Below are 22,282 nucleotides of genomic sequence, written 5' to 3'. Positions count from 1 at the left end.
ATGATTGCACCTCCCCTCCATTTTTGTAGTTCAAACTAGCTTTCCAACAATCCTATATAGGTATCAACCTCATTACATAAACAGAAATTTTAAACATATTTTTGACTTCTCCCTTTCACATATGTTAACCAAATGGCGTTTCCTAAAATTTGGATATACTAAAGAATACTTACAAAAAAATTTTCCATTTGGAATTCATAAGTGAACGGCTTCAGGGAAAGGGACTGTTCTTCAGAGGTAGCTGGACAAAAGCTGACTGAAAACAGGCACTGCAAGGACAAGGGAAGCTCTTTTGTCCACTTCAATTCCCATACAAAGAATATTGACTGCTTACTGTATATGACCTGCAAGAGAATAGTTCATAGTATCAGCTCTTTCCCTCCTCTCTGAGGGAAAAAAAGTAGAAATACATGTTCACATGTGTATGTCTGTTCTGGCATTACTAAAGTTTATAAAACAAAACAAATCTTTTCAGTATAAAATAAATTATCAGTGAAAACATGCAACCAAAACCATTAGCTGCTAGTGAAATCTTTCAATTAGATTTGTACTGTCCAAGACTTAAAAATGGTGAGACATTTTACTATCAGAATCAATGTTTCAAGAGAATACATTTCACATTCAAGAACTGGGAAAATCTTTTATTCAAAAGTCAAAGGTAAGAGAATGCTGAAGTATGTTTACATATCATTTTCTTAGTCACCAAGAAAGACCAACTTCATACCATGTTTAGACCAAGGTTCAAAGAAACTGATGGAATGGCCGTGCTACTGGAAATCTGACTCAGGTTAAGTGACGAAACAATTTCCTGAACTTTCTTTGAGCCTGGTCTAAACATGGTATGAAATGAAATATATTCTTTCAAAACACTAAGTGGAATGTGGTTCTTTGCAAAAGGCAAAGGAGGAGTTTGGAAACTTACTAATCATTTGTGCAGGTTTTAGAATTTGATCTGAGATCTGTAGATGTACATGCTTCCCAAAACATCTTTAAGAATAAAAGTTACTCTCTCAAAGGACTGCAAAAATCTGACAAAATATCAATCAGCTGTACTTATTGCAAAACATATACGTAGAGGTGCTAATAATTTCACTAACAAGAAATTTCATATCTAGCTCTCCTATCAGTGAGCTCATATAGCAAGAGAGTCTTTACCTGTTGAGATTCAGGGTTCAGAGGTACCAGCTGCAAATCTGTACAATTAGCAGAATTTTTTAGGCTGTCATCTGAAAGCTGGAAACAGAGTTCTGACAAATTCTGTACACAGACTTGAACATATTTCCTGAAAAACAAGATACACAGTTTGTTGAATTACCTAGCAAATTTGAACAATTACACTTAAAAGAGTGCATGTCCATAGCATTCTTCCCAAAGTGCACAACTTGAGCAGAAACAGAATGGCAGGTCGTTTCTTTTTTTTTTTTTTTTTCCTCCTCAATAACTATATTTAGGAGTGTGCAGAAATAAGGCTGTAAAACATTGTCGCATATTAAATAAAACCAAATAACTACACAGAAATAGTTTAGCCTGGTTTATCTTGTGGTCTTATTTCCAAAATGCCTGAAACCACACATTTGTTTTATTGCTAGGAAAGTGCAGCAGAGGAAATAAACAAGCTTCCAGTGGGAAGCTGCAAGACAACAAAACCCCAACTTAAAAAAAAGAGACAGGCTGACTAGAAATATTACTTATGAAATTCCACCTCCATAGTTTGCAAGAGGAAAGAAATTATAAATACTTAATGAGTACATTACCGTTTGCCAGCTGACAGTAAGGAATGCTTGGCATTAAAAGGTATGCAGAATGTTAATGCGATAATAGTGGAGTAAATTGACCAAGGACAATCAATGGTTACCTAAAGGAAGAAAGGAACACAGCTCTTAGTCATTGGCATAATAGTTTTCTTTTCTCCTCATTTCAAAACCAAAGATTTCTCAGTAAGTGTCTAGATCTAATGCATCCAGAGTGGGTGTGGGGGCAGGGAGTCAAAAACAAATCTGACAGAGCAGTAGTCTTCTTTTCTTGTGAGCTAGTATGAAATCTAGAAGAAACTTTTCTGTGGAAACTGACCATACCTAGTCCTGAAGACCACAAATGTCAAAAATAGACAGGAAGGGGAATACAGGAAAGAAAAGGCAGAAGGCAGTGACAATACCGATAGTATCTTAATGCTAAAACTGGATAAAATGTAAGCATAAAATAAATACCTATTAAGACCTATTACTGAAATATCTTTATAATACATACATATACATGCACACACACCTACTATACTTATATAATAAACTATATTAAATACAAGCTTAACATATTTATTTATATATATTAAACAAATATATGTTTCAGCTTTAAGCAGCATGCTTAACCAAAGAATTTCACCTTAACTGAATGGTGCCGCTGCTTCCAACTCTAAAGCATGCACACTAAGTGACATATTTTTGTAAGCAGAAAAAGACTGTGTGTTTCAGTAATTTTTCAGGTCTAGTAATGCCAGCCTATAGCTGTACATCTTCACCCCATTCTTCACACACAAGTATATAGGGCAGGGCGCTTGAATCAATTTTAGCAAGGCATAACCCTGTGAAAGGTGATGATTTCAAGTTCATTTTGCTGTTAACTGAATAGCATCTTTACATTGCTCATTTTATTCACCCTCCATAGCAAAAATTAAGAGGAAAACTTACCTCCAACTATGGAATGTGGCAGCTTGAAACCCTATACTGTACTGCTCAAATACAGTGTACAGATGCTCTATAAGTGGAAGAAACATCCTTCCCAAGAGTCAGAAGGGAGGATCTCCTTCATGGCACTTTTAAAGACACCATTCCAACTTTCAAAAAGACAGGAGCATCCTTCATCCTAAACAAACTGTGAACACTGCAACGCCAAAATTCTTAAGAGGGCTAACCAGTGGAACAGTTGGCCATATACTAAGCATAGTGTATATTTTTGCTCATATATTCTTTACATTTATAAACATTTGGTATGATTTTTTGCATTTATAAACTTTAAGAGAAAAATCACTTCTACGCAACCAGTTTCCTCCATCACCACAATTTATATTTTGTTGAGTGTATGCATTGTGATCAAATCAATCTCAATGTCAGAAGTCACCTTACTTTTTGGTCAACAGTAGCCATGCGGTTGTCCGGTTTCTGCTTGTCTTTGTTCTTCCTGTGAGTTTCTTTATTTACAGTATTTTCTCTCTCCACTGCAGATTCTGGGGTTGACGGCAAATACATGACTTCTAGTTCAAACTCAATCACATGATATGCAGGAGTCACTGGCAAATTGATGCTTGTGATCTTTTCAGAAGACTGAATCCTTAATGATGATTCTGAGATCTTTTCTATAGTTGTGTAGAATGGGGAAAAAATGGTTTAAAACTGTTCATCATTTCCCAATTTTCATTTTAATCTGTAATTAAGTAAAAAAATTAGCCTGAAGAGCTAAAAACAATAGAAAATAGGTGATACCATAAGCATCTACTGGCAAGACCTCCATGCTTGCAAAACCAGCAACCAGAAACCACATTACATAACTCCACATTAATCTCCTTCAATGAGCTATAATCTTCACATCTTCAATATCACTGCTGTTCGCAATTTCCCACTGGCAATGCTCTATCCATCTCAAGGACTGCAGGAAGGTAACCAACACATTCAGTGTAGCAGTCCCTTCCAATATTCAAGAAGGCTCCAAAGGAGACAATCTGATACCAAGCCTCAAAGTAGATAAAGAGCTACTTTAGTCTATCATCTGACACACATTGCAGTTTTTACATCATCTCGTAGCTTCTTAGTCTTGCAATTTCTTTTCACTTCAAAAGAACTTACTACTTCCTGAAAACACACACACATCAGTATTTTTGATTAGCAATCATTATCTTTAAAAGACTATACAGCGGTGTCCTGTATGTAGTATACTTTAATCTCAAAGTCTATTAACACTACTCTCTCCATTTATGTAAAAACTACTGTACACTTCAGCAACTGAGAAGACAACACAGTACCCAAGCCCAGAAAAAACACACTAGGATGTCATCTGTTTAAAATGAAACTCTGTCTTAAGAAAATACTTTATTTACATGGAGCACTAAGTAAAAAATGACCTAGAATACTTTACAGTAGTCTAGTTAAAACACAGCCTGCACAGGAACAGAAGATCATCATAATTCACTCGGAAATCACAAAAGATGCACACCTCAACAGTTACTTCCTCTCCATACTTACTGGCCTTCACCCATGAAAGTGAAAACTGTCCAGCTGTTTGCTGAAAGTTCATGCTACTGCTTTACTGAGGGTGAAAGTTTAAGACCTTTTCTTGCACTGAAGTGCTGACTTGCAAGTCCCTAAATAGCTTCAGTTAATAAGGGCTACTGAAAGAGACAGTAGCAATGTTCTTCGCACTAATAACTACAGCTTTACTTCAGGGTTACTGAAATTTTGGATTGCTAATGAGTATTAATTTTCACTCCATTGCTTACCCCTTGTGTTGGAATAGATGACTGCCTTGCTCTCTGGATGGTACAGAATAGGCATGGCATCAGCATTACTGAGCTGCAAAGTATCTCCACTCTTCATGGTGTAATGGCCTGTAATTACTGTGAATTTCACTTTCTGTGGAATGCCAGCCAAAAGACTATCTGAAGGAAAAAAGCAAAATTGTTAAGTGTATTCCAATAGTCCTTATTAGATGGTTACAATATGCTGCCAATGCTTGCTAGCAAGCATTTACAAATAAATATTCCCAGGCAATTTCTCATTACATTAGGGTAACTTAAAAGTTTGGGGTTTTGATGTTATGCAACATGTTAAGCCAGCCAAGAGCGAATTTCAGTCACTTCACTTGAAACAACCCGTTTCTGCATGATGTATGTGCACGAGGTTTAGATTGGCTGGCTCTCATACTGTGCACGGCACAGTACCTTCTGTGCTGTCTCCAGCAGCACAGAACTCAGTAAAAGATATTGCCAAGCTTTTTAAGTTTTCTGCAGGTTGTGGACAGCTTTGTATTTCTGCACCTATGATATCAGTCATACCCACAGGCTGTATTTACATAATCAAGACTATTAGAATGCCAATATGTACACAGATTCTCAAGTATCTGAATCACAACCATCAATTTTACAGGGGTAGCTAATTTGATCAGCCACCCTCTCCCCAGTATGCCTGTCCTTCCTTTGCTGTACATTGCAATGCCTGTAGCTGGAATGGTTCTACAAAATGCGTATCAGCTCCTCAACTACCTCAATTTATAACTTGAAAATAAAATAACCATTAACTTCCGCTTATACGCTGTAACAAATGCTACCACATGTAGTGCTCAACTGTCCACAACAGATGCACTCAGCATTGATTTTAAAATTTTAGGTTATCACCTCTAGAAGAGGAGCTCATTTCTCATTACTTCTTTCTAAGTACCAAAGACACTGCAGTGGCACAAAACTAACCAATAAGAAGTCAAGTCAATTATGAATTTAAATATTCACTTCTCCTAACCCGTGTAGGAGGTCAATTCATGCCTGATATTTAAGTGACACTACATCTTCAAATTTGAGCTAAACTCTGAAATTAGTTGTTGAATACTATCATTGACATAGCATACTTGATTGATAATTTGAAAAATAAGAGTTTATTTTAAACTTCTAGCTCAAAATAAAGAGCAAGACAAAACAATTCTGAATAAAATTCAAGACAAAAACATTTTATCTACTCCTGTGAGAAAAGACGGATCATCAATACAACTGCAGTGTAACAACGGTACGTACCAGTCATTGGTTCCACTTTTAGCTGGGGCTCCTGAGAATACACATCATACTGTACAATCGGGTAAATATGAAGAAGGACAAACTGTACTTTTCCCAGTGAAGTGCACAGTTGCCTGAGCGTGTATGTCCCAGGTTCTTTGGCCTTGGGAAAAAACATTTGAAAGGATTTTTCAATTTAGCAAATACTTTTAGAACAAACCCTCTACTAAAAGACAAGCAAGTTTCTCAGTTCATTTCTATTAGATACTTTGTTTTAATTAATAAAAACAAACAATCATTCTGGGAATAAATGACAAGATTTTCCAGCAAGGATTACCTTTTCCCTCCATTAAGATATAAGCTCTAGAGTGCTGGCTGATTCAAGAACAAGTACCACGTTAACTCATACATACCAATAATCACAGTAACTAATACTACCTTGACAAATTGCTGTTCTTTCGGTGTTTTCCTCCAAGTGCCACACACATTAAAATATAGTTATATTTATTAGTTACTGAAATGATATTTAGCAAGCAGCAGCAAAGTGCTTATTTGGCTGACATTCATAAAATACTATAACATTTGTTTAAGGCACAGCCTTCAGCTCATGATAAGCCTATTGATTTCATACGCTTCTCTCCCGGCCCCAATGCAAATGATTTCAAAAAGTACTACACATTTTACTTCAAGCTCTTTCCTTACTCTTAATAGTGGTATTTAGATTTTTCTTATAAAACGGTATTATAAAAAGCAAAACTGTAGCATTATCATCTGCTAGTGTATTTATTCTTGATTCTATTTGCTCTTAGCTATTACTGCTAGGGAATGGGCAGTACTTTCTTTTTCCATATGCCACTTGATAAAGTGTCACTAGTAGCATGTAAATGTTGATGCTGGGCAGAACTAAATCCAAAGAATAGGATTAAAGGGTAGGGAGAAGAGCTGGAATGACATAACATTCAAACTTCACTTACATACAGTTATTTACAAGCAAATGCAACTGAAATTCAGCATTATGTATTTTGAAATTATAGTCACTATGTTTCATCCCTTGAATGACTTTTAAATGGAAAAGCACCAGTGAAGTCTTACATACATACATACATCATCTAAACATCGACATGCAATGGGAATACTAGTCTGGAGAACTTAAATAATACTTTATCATCTGTTGTAAAGCTTGAACACACACAACGATTTGGATTAAATTTGGAAGATCACTATCACCATAAATAATGCTAACCATCAGCCTAAGTTCTACAGAAAGAATCAAATTCCCTGTGTATCTTAGGAGCACAGTCATTCCTTTCTGTGCAAGCAGTGCAATTAAGCACTACTCCAACAAAATTTAGAAAAAAATTCTATTCTCTGGACAGCTATGTAATCCAGAAGTGACACAGTAAGGTTCACTTGAGATCTAATTCTATAGATACATCTATTTATTTTACAAAAAGCTACATCTGCAGCCACCAGATCGCTAACATCTCTCAAAGGATTTAATGGGATTTGGAGAATTAGAAACCTGGAAAAAAATGAGGCCAGTAGATAGTCTGAATGACATGACTGCCAACTCACATTGTGTCAAGAAGGGCTTGAACTGAACCTCCTTGAGATACCTGCTATGCACACAGGCTCCACAGTGTGAGCCTGCAGCTCTAAGAAGCACATCTCTAGTGCTTTCTGCCCCACTGCTGGAGGAACAGAAAGGCAGAGCATGTCAACCTGCAGAAACTGCACATAGCTTCAGACTAAAAGTTCTGCAGCAAGACGGAAAGTAACAATTAAAAAGGAGAAAGTTAAAATCTCTGAAATGGAACACCTAAAATGTGCAAAGGCGGCTGAAAGAAACCTCCTGGCCAGCACTGCTAAGCTATCAATTTTTGGTCAAAAACAGACGTGTACATTCTCATTTCAAAATCAGTTTCATAAAAAGGAGCGAAGCTAACAAAGCAATTAGAAAATGCCAAAGCTAGCAGGCACAACTTATATGACCAAAAAATACATTTTTCTTTCTTGGCAGAATCCATACCCCTTTCAACATACAGGATGGATAACGCTCAGAAAATGAAGCGGCTATGGTACAGCTGTCACATTCCTCATTCGCTACCTCATCTCTTGTTAATCCTTCAGATGCAACACCGAGTCCCTCAGAATTTTCTCACTTCAAGTTCTCTACACTGAGGTTCATTACTGTAGCACTGAACTCTAGTAGATATCCCCCTACAAAGGGTTATAAAGGAGGAAGACAGATGTTAACACCCCCCCCCCCAAAAAAAAAGCACAAAGAGAATGAAGAGAGAACTAAGGCCAAAATCTCCTACTGCTAAAATTCCAAACAGATGCTGAAGTCTCACTTCCAAAAATGCGTGGCATTTCGGTTCCCGGAACTAAACCATCAGCTACATGCCTTTCTCCATTTCATTAATAATAGATCAGCAAAGCACAAGGCCACACAACTAAGTGATAAAAATCAGGACTGGTACTCAGGGTCTGCTAGATTTCCAGTTACTATGCAATCTTTCCTTATGTTCACGCTACATTACTACTAGAATTGCTGACCAGTACTGTCCTCACACATTTCAGCAACTATTGGGAGTCCTTAGTTTGCTGGGGAGGAGAAGCAGAGAGAAAAGAAAAAAACAAAAACAAACACTACTTCAAAAGATTAAGCTGAACCAGAAAGCACATGTAAGTGGGCACTTGCAGGAGTTTCATAACACTACATGGCAAAAGCAGGTCTCTAATTCCATTTTCCAAGAGTGGCATTTATATGTTTACTCTGTTTTCACAAGTATTTGCCTCCATTATTCATCTTCATCTTCCATAATGAACGGAAATGCAAGAACACAAAGACTCGCTGCTACAGAAAAGCTGAGATTTGCATGAACAATCAACTAGATTCATGTACTCGAAGTTCAGTTCAATTCTGTCAACTTTCTTGCATGTGGCTTTACTATAGCTGCTCAACAAAATATATTCTACCATTCTCTACAGTGAAAAAGCATGCTACCAAATTTAATTACATATTCACTTAAAGGCTAGAAAATACATTCCCAAAAATCTTGAACATTATTCTGAAAAAAGTATCTTGATGAGCAGTACAATATGTTGTTTGTTTGGCAGCAATGACCAAGTAGGTGTTTTAAAATAAGGTTTGGAAATCTGATTCTAATGACTGCAAATAGAACAGTTACCAATGCACAAACACAAATGCACCGCTTCAAGAGAAATTAAGATCTAGAACAAAGAGAAAGCCACAATGGGAACAGCATCAACAAAGCTGTAAGAGGAAGCAACAGATATCACTTGTCAGCACGATGCTCTTCTTCAGCAAGTGCTTTTAGTTATTCTCTTTCATGAGTGCTACACTGACTCAAATATAAGAACATACCTGAGTTTTGAAAATTATTTTATTGATCCCTGGTTCCAGAGTTAAGTCATTACATTTTAACATGTGAGCCCCATCTTCTAGAGTCACCCCTGTGGGCACATCCAGAGAAGTGCTGCTCTCCTGCCTTCGTAGTAGCATGTGCACATTTTTGCAAATAATTCCTGTTGTGTTCAAAGAGTTATCAGAGGGACTTCGTTCATACATTTCATATAACTCCAGCTCTGGCAAGTTGTTTCTCGACGAAGGAAAGCCTGCAATCTCATTTGGAAAGTTGATAACACCATTGGAGGTTTTGTGCTTAGTGAGCCACTCAGCTGTTTTTCTGTAACTATTTTTCTCAATGCTGAAGTGAACATAGATGGCAATCTGATCCACTTGGACCGGGATGGGCATTTGGCTCAGCAATGTCAGCTCGATAGACAACTTTCCACCCACATGGACAACAGCATTTGGAGGGTCAAAATGTAGAGTTCTCAACTGTGCAAAGGAGTGCATAGACAGTATAACCTTTTGACCTGGAAAGAAAAAAAAGAGATTTTATTCTTCTCTAATGCTTCTAAACATCAGCAAATCTATTTTTCTTAAAGTTTCAAAGTATTAACCCCTAAAATTAAATCAGATCAAAAACTTCCAAATCTTTTCACAATGAATCCTTTCACAACAAATCAACACTTCACTATTTTAAGTTTTATCTTGCATAGAAACATGACACACTCATGATGCTGAGAGTTTTTTGTGACAATTCAAGTTGCCTACTAGAATTTTTATTACTACTTAGGCTATTAAAAGGACTAACTGAAGAGACATCTATGTGGAAGTTTAACATTTCACTACTACTTAAAGTGTTACAGATGAACACAGCACCATAAAGTGACAAGCTTTCCACATAAACTAACAGCAAATACAAGTTTATGAAACGAATGATCAAACAGGTACCTTGAGCCATCATCCTTACCACACAAGCAGTTTTCGACAATACTGCTAGCAGTACCAAAAACAGTATAAGAAGCAAACCTAAAACATATTCCTTATATGTCCATTCATCACAAAAGCATTTACATAAAAAATAAGTAGTCTTCAGAGCTACAAAACATACTCAGTATGAATTTGAATTATGACCAATTTTTGAGGACAAAATATTGCTGAAGCAGAAGGAAGAATAAAGGGAAAAGGAGAGTTGTCAAAATAATAAGCTGCAGGAACAGATTTAACATCAGAAGAAGAAATGGTATGATCTCAGAGCTACCAGAGCAATGCAGGAACAAAGGTAAGTTAGGAACTGAAAAAAAGCAGATAAATTTTGAGCCACCCAAGCAGAGAAACAGATAGGGGAGGGAGAACAAAGGCTTTCTAGCATTCAGAATGAAACTGTTAATTATCCTTTCATCTTCCATTTTTATCAAATAAATATTCACAAATATTTCAAACATTTTATGAATGTTCTGGAGATGACAGAAAAATAACCATTGTTGGTTCAGAAGTTGCACATAAAGTAGTGAATCCAATCAGAAAAAAATCTTTCAATCTACCTGCAGATCAGATTACAGCAACTTAAACTTTACATATTAAAGAGCCAGACTGACCTTGACTCTCTGCTTGCTGATCGGCAAAATCCAGAATTTCTTGGCAGAAGCGTTTGCGTTCATCTTCTGTTAAGTGATCATCACTGGCTAAAAGGCTGCTCGTTTGAAGATAACTAACAAAGTTAAGGAAACACGAGGTAGAAATATACAATGTTTCAGAAATTTGACTGAAAATGAGAGTTCAAGCACTGATTTTCTAATCTGTGATACAAGACCTGCTTTTATCATCATCGGAATTTTCCATTAGGAAAGAAACAATGGAAGATTTACTATCATTTGAGAATACTGCAAAATCTTTACTTTTCAGCAGATCTAAAACAGATCTTTTTAACCCAATCTTTTTTATATCTAAAGATTACCAAGCATCAAAAATTCATTATTTGACAGATACACGCAACATGTAAGTTAAAGCCCCAATGTGTTGCATTAGACTACCCAATATTTAAGTAACTTTAGTATTTGATTACATTCTAATTTACTGGTTTGCTCTATCAGTTTGCTGAGAATCTGCCAGCTGTTACAGTACCATTTGCCATAACTAAGTGATAAGGCATTCTTTATACTCTTGAGTGCTGGGGATATAAATGCTCTTTTAAATATTTAGTTAAGACTACAATACTACAGGCTCAGCATTTTAAAAAACATATGTACTGAAGCAGAAAAATTCAAGAGTGTTTAGAATTCTTAGTGTAAGAATTTTTAAAGGAGCCAAACATTTAAAATGCTTAAGTCTAGTGCTTAAAAACAACGCCCCCCACACACTCAACTGATTTTCAGTTACAGTAAGATCTCTAGTACTGTCACTTACAGACTAAAATGTGAGCTTTCAAGCAAAGAAAAACCTACTTTTTCTAGCTAGAACGACCACTAAAAAAGCTGAATCCTTCCTTGCAACTTGCACAAGAACTGTCCTGCAGAAAGCATTCTGTTAAGCTGACCATCCCAGGCTGAAACACCTGGACAAATTTCACTTAAAGCTATAGCATCAAAGCAGTACTTTTTCCCCCTAAATGTCAAGAAATATCAAAATTAGCCAGTTTTGCCATAACATGCAATATCCTGCACTCAACATACAGTTCAGATTAGAACTACATTACTTAAGTCAGCTACTAAATTTAGGCAACAACATATTAGGCTAAAACGAAAAGCAGAACTGAAGTTGCACCTGTTTCTGATGCCACAATAAATACAACGAAGTACCCAAGGCCAGTCAGTAGACAGTCCTCTTTTTTGGCAAAAGCACAGCAACACAGACAGATTTAATATTAAAAAAATACACTTTAGTGGATAGAGTTTGTGTGTGAAAATAACGCAGAGAATAAAGTGAAGAATTTGAAGTCTGCCAAACTTCAGGATTGGGCAAAATCATTCTCTCGAACTACCACGTGTCAGTGTGCATTTATACAGCATTTATACATAAGATTTCATTTGCACATGGAAAACTGAGCAAAGAGCTTTTATACAACTCAAATATAAACTCGTCCACACAAAGCAGAGATCAAAGCCAGAAATAAATAATAATAAAAAACCCACAAGATTTTCATCTTCCAAGCCTGTGTTTTAACTTTTGGAAACATTACCGTTATGAATCCCGAAAGAGTCCTTGCCAGGTCAGATACAGGAAAAAGGCAGCAGCAGTTATAGAAAGAAAGCTCAGAAGTTAAGCTCCTTGATATAGGCAAAAAATAAAATGCCACATTTACCAAAAGGGGAAAAAAATTGAAAAAGATCACTACAAACTTTTGTAATAACTAAATGCAAACAGAAACAAATAAAAAACTATCTTCTGAGGTAATGAAGAACTTCACACTATCCACATCGCACCTGCTCTCTAGAGCATAGGCCTATTTAAAATTGGAGAGCACCTACCACCTGTAAAAGGGCTGAAGTGAACGTGTTTAAAAACCAAAACCCCACCCTGAAACAACAACTACAAAAAACACAACCAAACAACTCTCTCCAGATGAACAGCAACAAAAAAAACTAGAAGTAATTAGCTGTCTTATGTTTGGCAGCCTCTACTCTTTAATAAAAATTAAATATATATCAGAAAAGAAGCAGAACTATCATTTCCTCCAGCCTTGATTTTTCCGGCTCTGTCTTTTAGAGGATACTTTTCCATTTGCCCAAGCTGTTTCTGACATTCTGCCAATTGTTTTCTCGTATGTGTGACAAGTAATGCCCAGCCCTCAGCAAGGTAAGTTTTCAGTGCTCCTTGAAGATAGACCTCTGCTTTCTGTGGACCTTTCTTCCTCCTTTAAAAAGAAAGGAATAAGTACAGAGTGATATAAGAACCTTTATGGCCATGAAAACCTTCTACATATTTTTTTTTAAAAAAGTGATGAAAGAGTAAAACTGCATAAGAATGCAGAACAAAATCCAGTGAACCATTATGCTACTCATTTTGCTGGTAACAGATCAACAACTTGGCCAATCTTTACATGATTCACTTAAGTAGAACAGCAATTAGTCTAAATATCCCATGTCAGTGAAAGACTTGATATACAGATCTACCATAAATTACAGCAACTGAGGTGAGTCTACCTCACACAAGTGTATTTTCATGATACGGCCATCTCAAACACTTCTGACAGTTAACTACGCTTACTCAACAATCTTAAAGCAGGAAAATGCTTTAATAAAAGCATCATTTTATCACTGTATGATTGTTCCATGATAGTCTTTAAACTTAATCTTATCCTCTCAGCCAAAAATTTAAGTTAATTTAGGAGGATCCATTGTAGCTAGAAGATCAGACTGGCTTAGTGAACCTACAGGAGAAGCATGTCCCAACCTAGGAGGACCCCAAAACACTCACTACCCTCAAGTTCTTTTAAATAAAAAACAAAGCCAATGTAGCAGGATCCTTCAACTGAATTTAACAGTAAAGTTAAACACAGAAAATATCTTTGGAAATGAGCAATATAAAAAAACCCCACTAACTTTTACAGTGGGGGAAACGCAAAAAAAATTTTGCAATCATAGCCTCAAAAAAACCTATACATACATATACACACACACACACATATGTGTATATATAAAACCTCAGATATGCTAAAAAAGCCAGAAATCACATTAGACAGCACCTTACAATAAATGCTAAGCTATCCCTCCCACTCTCCCCTCATTGCCCTTTTCTTCCCAGTAGAAGAAAGGATTAAACTGAAGAACACAGGAGCACTAAATTATGAGGTGAGAATTACAGTTTGATATAAAAAGATTGCTGGTATTCTAATTTTCTGGTACAAAACAGCCTGAAGCTTAGGGTAAGTTTTCACAAAAATACTGTTAAGAATTCCTTTTAAAATATAGTTTATTTTCCTCACAGTTTACAGACAAACTTTTCAGAACTAATGCATTTAAGACATTTGAAAGATTCGCTTACATATAAAACTCTGCCAAGTCCTTTCCAACAAGCTTAGCTGAGCGAATTCTTCCAATATTTGTGTACATTTCAATGGTGGCATGGGACAGATCCTGTTTAAAAGAGAAGAAACAACTGTAAGCTAGCTACATATTTTTAGTAGCTACACAGTATTTCACACAGAAACCCACAACCAGTAGCTAAGTTATTGCAACCAAATGACCAGAATGAGTCACTTCTTAAATTTCATCTCTGCTCAAACACACACTTTTGAAAAGTTTGCAACAAGTCAGCTTTGCTTTTTATATAGTTGGTCATCATCCCATAAGTATATTATAAATAGTAAAAGAAAAAGCCTGTTAAAAATGTCATGAGGCAACTCAAACCCACAAAAATAAATCAGATGTGGTTTCAAATAAGTATTTGTACTTGAATCCTCCTGACTATTTCTCAATGACTGCATCCCATTACTCTACCATTACACGATAGCATAGTGCATCAGTTCAGGACACACTGCAGTATCATATCTAGCATGTTGTTAGAGAGTTTGTCCTAGAGACTAACAATTAATGCATTAAGAAAAGTTAACTACATACAAAACAAGGTACATGATTCTTTCAGTAAGGCTGCATGTAATATTACTCTCAAACATAGGCAAGTTTCTTCTTTAAGTAAAAGCAATATGTCAACATAAAATTAAATGCTAAATACCAAGTTATAGTCAGACTAAATATTTTTCTCAAACATTTATCGAATTTTCCTTGAAGTTATGCAATTTGAGTTGAAGTTTCACTGCCATCTTTATGCTTACTTTCTCATGCAGCCACTATCTACATGCTATCTTCCCTAACTTGCCCTAAGCTTATAATAAATAGCAGCTACAAATCTCTTTTCCAAAGTTAGCAGTTTCAGATGCCAGTTACATATACATGAATAACCACATACCTCTAAAATTAAGGCACAAGCCACCACACTTGCAGATGATTTGACAGTCTTACAAAAGTTACTGAAGTTGTTGCACAACACTAGCTACTGAATGAAGACAAAGCTTTTCCTGCTAATAAAAGCTCAAAACTTCTTGATTTCAACATTTGTTAAGAGCAACACTTTACCATGCAGACTCATCAAAATTTTAAATGCTAACAGATATCTTAGTTGCATCTGGAAATTTCTTTAGTTCTATGTTTTCCTTCACTGAATACACAGATAAAATGTGTACAAGTTTTATATATTTATGTAGCAACTAGGTAGGAAACAGTCCTTTATAGTGTATCTGGTCTTTACTTCACAGCAGAAATCTGAATTTCTGCTGCATAAGAGTGCAGTCAGAAGCAGGAACATAAATGGGAATACCATCAGTAGCAAACTCTATAGATCTCACTTAAAATTCCTTAAGTTTTGGAAGAGATCTGCAGGTGCAAGTTTGAACTGAACGTGTAAGAGCAGCTAGCAATTCCAAAATCTTAGTTTTGGTCTACCCATCCAACCAGTTTCATCAAGAAATAAAGTGTAACAGTGAAATCTGATATTCTCAGACCAAATCTTCTGAGAATTTTTCTCTTAATACTTTGTAAATATAAGTACCACCTAATTTTCACATTTAAAAATTTTTCAATTTTCCTCCATCTTTTCACTAGGAAACTTTAAGGCCAGTAGTGCAATTACATGAAGTTTCAGACAAAAAAATTTTTTGTCTATACATACATATATACACACACACGTATATGTGTATTTATAAAAAACCCTCTTATGACAGTCAGATTAAAAAACAAAAAACAAACAACCCCTCCCACATCTTTTATAAAGATAACCAGATCATTACAGTGCCTCCACAGTAAGGGAACTGCCAGGAAATAACATATGTATTAACGTGCAATGAGATTTTTAATCTTTCAACAACCCATGGCAGCTCCAACCCAAATATCCACAGGTGTCTCACAGTTCAGATAAGAAATTCAACCATAGAACCTAAGTCATGTAACACTTATTACAAAATGAAAGTCTAAAAACTGTTTGAAAGGATGCTGGATTGACACATCAATATACTTCTGGGGAAAATGTAAACAACTATGAATTTGGGATGGCAAAATATGGTTGCCAAAACATCATCTTTTTTAATAGCTGAGTATACATACTTGCAGATAACCTCCAGCCCCGTAATAGTAAATAAAGTAAATCCAAAAATGTCAAACTTGAGGCCCAATATATGGTTCCAGTCTCAGAACAAATCAAACTTGGTTCAGACATTAAGCAAGCAATAACTTTGGATATCAAAATACAGATGTATACTTTTAATATTAACTTTTTAGGTTTGGAAAATTTGGCCCTAATCAATCTATAAGGTAAATATCCCCAAAACTGTACTTACTAAGTAGTGTTTTTCAAAAGCTTCTACAGACGATAAGGCCTCTTTAAGTTTCTTGTAAGGGCTCTGTGAAGTATTGGCTTTAGGAAAAAAGGAGAACAAGAGGTGTCACAAATACATTCCTATCGTAACCCGCCTCCCTTTTCACTTTAGTGGATTTAGTGGGAGAATACAACCTAAAACTAATCTTATGTGGGAAATGTCACCAACACTTAAAGACAGATCATGAGTTTCTTTCCCACATTCTAAAGTAAGATGAAAGGCTATTTCACTTTTTTTGGTGTGCACGTGAGATATATTTAGCATAGCAGGCTAAAGGCAAGCAGGAGTGTAGCAACTATACAAACTTCTCCCCATAGCATTTCACAACATTCACTACATCACCAATTCAACCTACCAACACACGCAATTGTATTAAAATACTTTACCACATTTGGCAAGGGTTATATTCTCACAACGCGCTACAACTGGATTCATAAAACAGTACTGCAGAAGCTTACTATGCTTTAAAGACATTCTACTACATTAAACAGTGCATTTCAATGGAAAACGGTTAGCAAGACCAGATTTTTTTCTGGAGGAATTTGCTCAGTTTAAAAATCCTTATCATCCCAAATATGTGCCAATATTTCTAAAAGAAAAAAGCCTGCATTTTAAACAAATATACAATGAATTTTAATTCAGGGCTATTATATTTATGTATTGTTCTACCTGCAATAGCACATTAAATGTCAGCCTGTAAGCTAATACTTCAAAGACACTAATTGTTCTACCATATTGAACAACTGAAAGTTTCTCCCCTTCAGAAATAGTTTTGAGTGACACAAAAGCCCAGAACCAGTAAATAAACTGGACAGCTCAGCCACTCAAGTAATATCACTTTGTAGTTCCAGTTGCAGGTTATCTATTTGCATCAGATCAAGAATCCTCCAATTCCTTTCCAAATAGTTTTAGTTCTAATACTTTCAGACAAGCATTAAAAACATACTATTGAAAAACAGGACTATTCAAGACTATTTACCTCAGTGCTGGCAAATGTAGCATTACTGGAAAAACATATACTTACAACAGTAGAGAGAGACACTGATAACTTCTCCAAGTACTGGACACTCATTGTCTCTTTTATGAGTTTGGGAGGATTTTTAAGTTTCCAAGTACCCCCACATATATAAAACCATCCACAGAGCTCTATTGTCCCCACTGATGTATTTATATGCCAGACACTTAAGACAATGTCAGTTATTAGAAAGAATGCATACATTCCTGACAGTACCTGTTTCAGGGCGTTCTGCTCCCAACCCTGCTAACAGATCAACAGTTCTGTTAAGATCTTCTGAATTGGGTCCCTTCTCTGATGCAAGTCCACACAGATAGCCTAGAGATTTTAGCTAAAATAGAAACCAGACGCTTGTTTTTGATAGGCTATGAAATCAATATAAAACTCCTTTTTTCCTGCCATACCATTCCTACTATGCAAGATGCTTCCGTGGGAAATACTGCTGCCATATTTTACTGTTTATATAAAATGAGTATTGGAAGTTGCTTCGTGCGAAGAGGGTGGAGAACCTTTCAAAATTTACTGTGGTTCTCACTTAAGAAGTAGAAATTAATTTTAAGAATTAAATTGCACATAATGCAAGTTATGGACATGCATATATACACACACACACCCCTTCATGCAGACCATTAAATCAGAATAAATCCTTCTGTTGCTCCATATAAATATTACATAGAGAAAGCCTGAGATATTTGGCAGTTACTGCTAAAGAAATTTCTAGAAACTGTATCTGTATTTCAGTACACGGGTTTGAAAGCCATATAATCAGGATATGCAAACAGCCACCAGTATACTTGACAAGCTTGCAAATTCACCTGAAAGATCGTATTCCAAATGAAAACCTTCTTGAAAAACAGATGATCAGTGCAGCTAGTGTTAAAGCTGTGTAATACACACAGCTACCATAAAACTCTTTCTGGACAACAGCTGGTATGCTTTACCCAGAAGTATAAATATACTCAGTTTTAATGCAGATCAGTTCTGTTGGTCATTTGGTAACCTATTTGGCATAATTCAGTTACCAAGGTGAAACTTTTCTTTTTAAATAAAAGGTCTCAGTTTGCCACACTACTCTACATTATATAAAATGTGTGTGGCCATTATTTGTTTTATTCCTTTTTTTTTTTTTTAATTCCACTTCATCTTATCACTATTTTCTAAATGTATTTCATTCACTCTGTTCCATCTTTCTCCTACCCATTATCTTACAATTTTTCCCTTTACCCTTTGTTCCTCTTCTCCATAGCTCTTCTAACACATTCCCAACCTAAGTGCACAGCTTCTTCAGAAAGACACAAGCAGCATGTGAAGAATCTGATGCACCCATTGCCACTTTAAACATTTTACTTGCTTCTTTTATTCTGATCTTTAGGGCAGTGGAAGTCCCTCCCTCCCTACTCCCCCTTTCTTTAAAGGATGACTCTTTCTATGCTTTTGTAATATTTAAGTAAAGGATTTCCAATGCTCAGTTGAGGATTCTTAAGCTCACTGAAATACAAACAAATTATGATTAAGATATTTGGAAATATTCTACAGGATATGCAAACAAGAGGATGAGCTGATACTAGCTTTCTTCATATAAATCTACCAAGACCAAAATACACTATTTCAGTAGTTTCTGGACCTTCCTGTCATCTATTTTTCAACAGCTGGAAGTAATAGTAGCTTTATACACTAAATCTCTTACAGAAACAGAATAAGTGAAACTTGAAAATGTGTTTATACAATTTGGGAAGGGGCTTAATCAAACTGAAAACAGCACTTTACAGTATTCAGTAAGGACTTTTCCACAGGTTATACTAAGGGGCAGTAAGTGAGAAATTGCAAGTCATTACTTTGCTTCTTCCACAAGCCAGCAAGGCTAACATCTTCAGTAAAGTTAGATGCCTATTACTGCCATAATAATATACTGAAGAAATAATGAACTATGTAAACAAATTGCTGTTGTCTCCAATGTTTTGGAATAAAAAAGATTCAGAATGGCAAATGCATTCAGATTTGGTTGGCTTCTCCTGTTATAACTGAAACAGATGCTCCTTCTCTCAGTTCACATAGACTATGAGAGTTTGGAACTATCTCTGATTTTAATTAGCACATCTTTATCAAACTGGGCAGGAGCAGAGGGGAGATGCACAGTTTAATGATATGAAACATTTCTTCCCATCCATCACTCCTCTAAAGAGCTAAGCATACTCTAGTAATTCCCAGGCCTCATCTGCCTCTGGAGAAATGGAATATAAACCTGGACATCTCACCTAAACTAGAGCGAATATAATATACAGAAACATGTATTAAAGTTTCACAAAAAAGTGCAAAATCTGTTCCACAGAAACAAGTGGTCTACTTCAAAATTATAATGCTACAACTTCAACATAGCATTTGCTCACCTTCTCAGTAGCATAGCTCCATAAACCAACTGTGTGGGAAACATTTGCATCTACTTGAGCCCTATCACAGCAGCCTTCTATTCTTTGTAAGACTTCCAAACAACTCAAAAATACCCAACAATCCAATGCTCCAGGAGGAACAGAGACCTGAAGATGAATGGATAACATTAACTGGGAAATAAACATTAGTCAGATCAGAAAATACTTCAGTTAAATACTTTTCTTAATACAACATAACAGTCTCTTAGACCAGATTATGCTAAGATTACACAAAAACAGGCCAACTGTTCACTCCTTCCTGAATAATATATATGAATTAGTTCATAAAGCAAGGTGGCTAAGCAACTAAACAGTGATCATACTAATTAGATTTCATACACTTACCAGGATGAAAGAGAAGGAAGAGAGAACTAATAGATACTAGTACTGAGAAAGTTTCTAAAAAGTTAGAAAATAATCCTAAGGAAAGCAAAGTTAGAAAAAGAATCTATAGATATAATACTTTTGTAAGGATACATCTGACCTAACTAATACAAAAATCAAAAGTATGCTATGAAGCAGATTAAAAAAAAAAGGGGCGGGGTCTAAGATTATAAACGTCCTTTACAACAATGAGCTTGTCAATAAAAGGATAGGACATCTGTCATGGATAACTAACTAAAGAATGGAGATAAAGACCAAGAAGGGATTATTAAATGGGACATGATAGGAGAAGGGAGGAGAGTTTAACACCAGAATACTCCAAGAAACATGATAAAGATCAGTATAACTAAAGATCTGGAACACAATCAGACTAATGGTTTCTCAAAATTTTGTTCATAGACAATGCAAAAAAAATTGGGGGAGGGGAAGACTATGAAAGTCTTGAAACTCATATACACATACATACATATATATAAACTATTACGTAGGGGAATTTCAAGACCATTTTAGAATACATGGAGGTGCCATTTAAAAAGGCAACAAATCTGAAGTAGATCTTCTGTTTTTAAATGCAGCACACTAACACATGGCACATGGAACTTACTACACCGTATCTTAGGCAGACAAAAGTTAGCAGTTACTATTATAATGGCACAGATAATACTAACAGAAAACCATAAACCCAGAGGATTAAGGACATGCATGAGTCAAAACAGAAATATTCTGATGGACATTCTGTTGTTCTTAAAGATGCATTTCAATTAATATCTATCTGTGGTCATACACAGGAGAGGATTAGAATACAACATCCTTTAGAAAGCCTGCTTAGAAGATTAAAAAACAGCAGCAGAAACTGAAGCGTTAAAAAAAATCTCAGGGGCATGCAACATGACAAAAAGCTCCAAGTGCAGTCAGTTTTTTCTGTCTATTCCTTTTATTCTGATAGGATGACACAGCCAGAGACACGCAAAACACTGAGGAGCATTAGTTGGCACCAAAAGGAATCATCAATTATGAACCACAAAAGGTGGTCAAAACAGTGACCAACTGACCTGACAGTAAGAAGCACTACTTTAGATACTGTTTATAGTTCTGAACTGCATTTTGTTACTACTAATCTCAATGTCAAGATATTAATCACCCTGTCCTAATTTTCTTCAATATAACATTGTACCTAGATTTAAATTACTGGAAGTTCAAGAGATCAGCAATAAATTCAGGAAAGATGCAGACAAATTACCTACCAACCTCAGAATAAGAAGTTAACTTTCCAGGTGAAAACTAGAATACTCTAAGTACAGGTTTGTTTTTCAGATGGGATGAGATGTCTCTAAATTACTTTCCAAAGGCATCTTCATGATAAAACATTCAGTTTTAGCCCTGTTACAATCTGAAACATCTGTTATTACAGCATCATTTTGAAAACTCACAGCCATGCTTAGTGTGATCTGGTCAGCAATACCTAAACTTAACAAAATCTTCTTAGGTCATATTGGGATAAAATCACAAATAATGGAAAATATTGCACTGACTCACTTCTAATAGCTTGAGTTCTTGCACACAGTTGTGAAGGAGCTCCAGTGCTCGCTGGGAAACCTCCCAGGGTCTCTGCAGGAAGATTAATAATGTGCACTGGCGAGAAAATAGGTAACTACGCAAGTCCAGTAGAGTAGCTTCTTGATTCTGAATTAGCTCTCTCTTCTCCATATCAATTGGTTTTCGGAGAATTAATCCATTCCAGCTCCTCACTGGCTGGCAAAAAAAAGTCAGCCAATTTGCACCATCTAAGTAAACAGAGTTAACATCCGAGAATCAATCACTGCTTTAAATCAAAGCCTGTTTCTCTCCCCCCAGAGGCTGGAAGCTGGATTATTCTTTCTTAAGTCACTTATCTATATGATAAGCTTAGTGACTTGACAACAAAAAAAACCAACTTCCATAACAAACTGGAAACCTGAATTTC

General features: G+C 35.9%; 1 protein-coding gene across 5 annotated transcripts in view; it reads right to left on the bottom strand.

The window, feature by feature from the left end:
* Positions 1-22,282, bottom strand: part of TRAPPC10 (trafficking protein particle complex subunit 10) — a 43,440-nt gene that overhangs the window by 4,265 nt on the left and 16,893 nt on the right. For all 5 annotated transcript variants that reach the window (XM_026097970.2, XM_064497109.1, XM_026097973.2 and 2 more), the window contains exons 7-20: positions 21,856-22,103; positions 19,897-20,043; positions 17,726-17,840; positions 16,456-16,532; positions 14,109-14,200; positions 12,838-12,978; positions 10,724-10,836; positions 9,141-9,655; positions 5,771-5,912; positions 4,487-4,645; positions 3,120-3,349; positions 1,755-1,855; positions 1,156-1,282; positions 174-344 (exon numbers count right to left, since the gene is read on the bottom strand). In XM_026097970.2, the coding sequence (XP_025953755.1) occupies positions 174-344; positions 1,156-1,282; positions 1,755-1,855; positions 3,120-3,349; positions 4,487-4,645; positions 5,771-5,912; positions 9,141-9,655; positions 10,724-10,836; positions 12,838-12,978; positions 14,109-14,200; positions 16,456-16,532; positions 17,726-17,840; positions 19,897-20,043; positions 21,856-22,103 (2,378 nt within the window). The remainder of the gene's footprint in view (positions 1-173; positions 345-1,155; positions 1,283-1,754; positions 1,856-3,119; positions 3,350-4,486; positions 4,646-5,770; positions 5,913-9,140; positions 9,656-10,723; positions 10,837-12,837; positions 12,979-14,108; positions 14,201-16,455; positions 16,533-17,725; positions 17,841-19,896; positions 20,044-21,855; positions 22,104-22,282) is intronic.

Source organism: Dromaius novaehollandiae, chromosome 1 (genome assembly GCF_036370855.1).
Source record: "Dromaius novaehollandiae isolate bDroNov1 chromosome 1, bDroNov1.hap1, whole genome shotgun sequence".
Classification (NCBI taxonomy): Eukaryota; Metazoa; Chordata; class Aves; order Casuariiformes; family Dromaiidae; genus Dromaius; species Dromaius novaehollandiae.
Note: the sequence above shows the minus strand (reverse complement) of the source record. Positions and strands in the feature narration are given on the sequence as shown.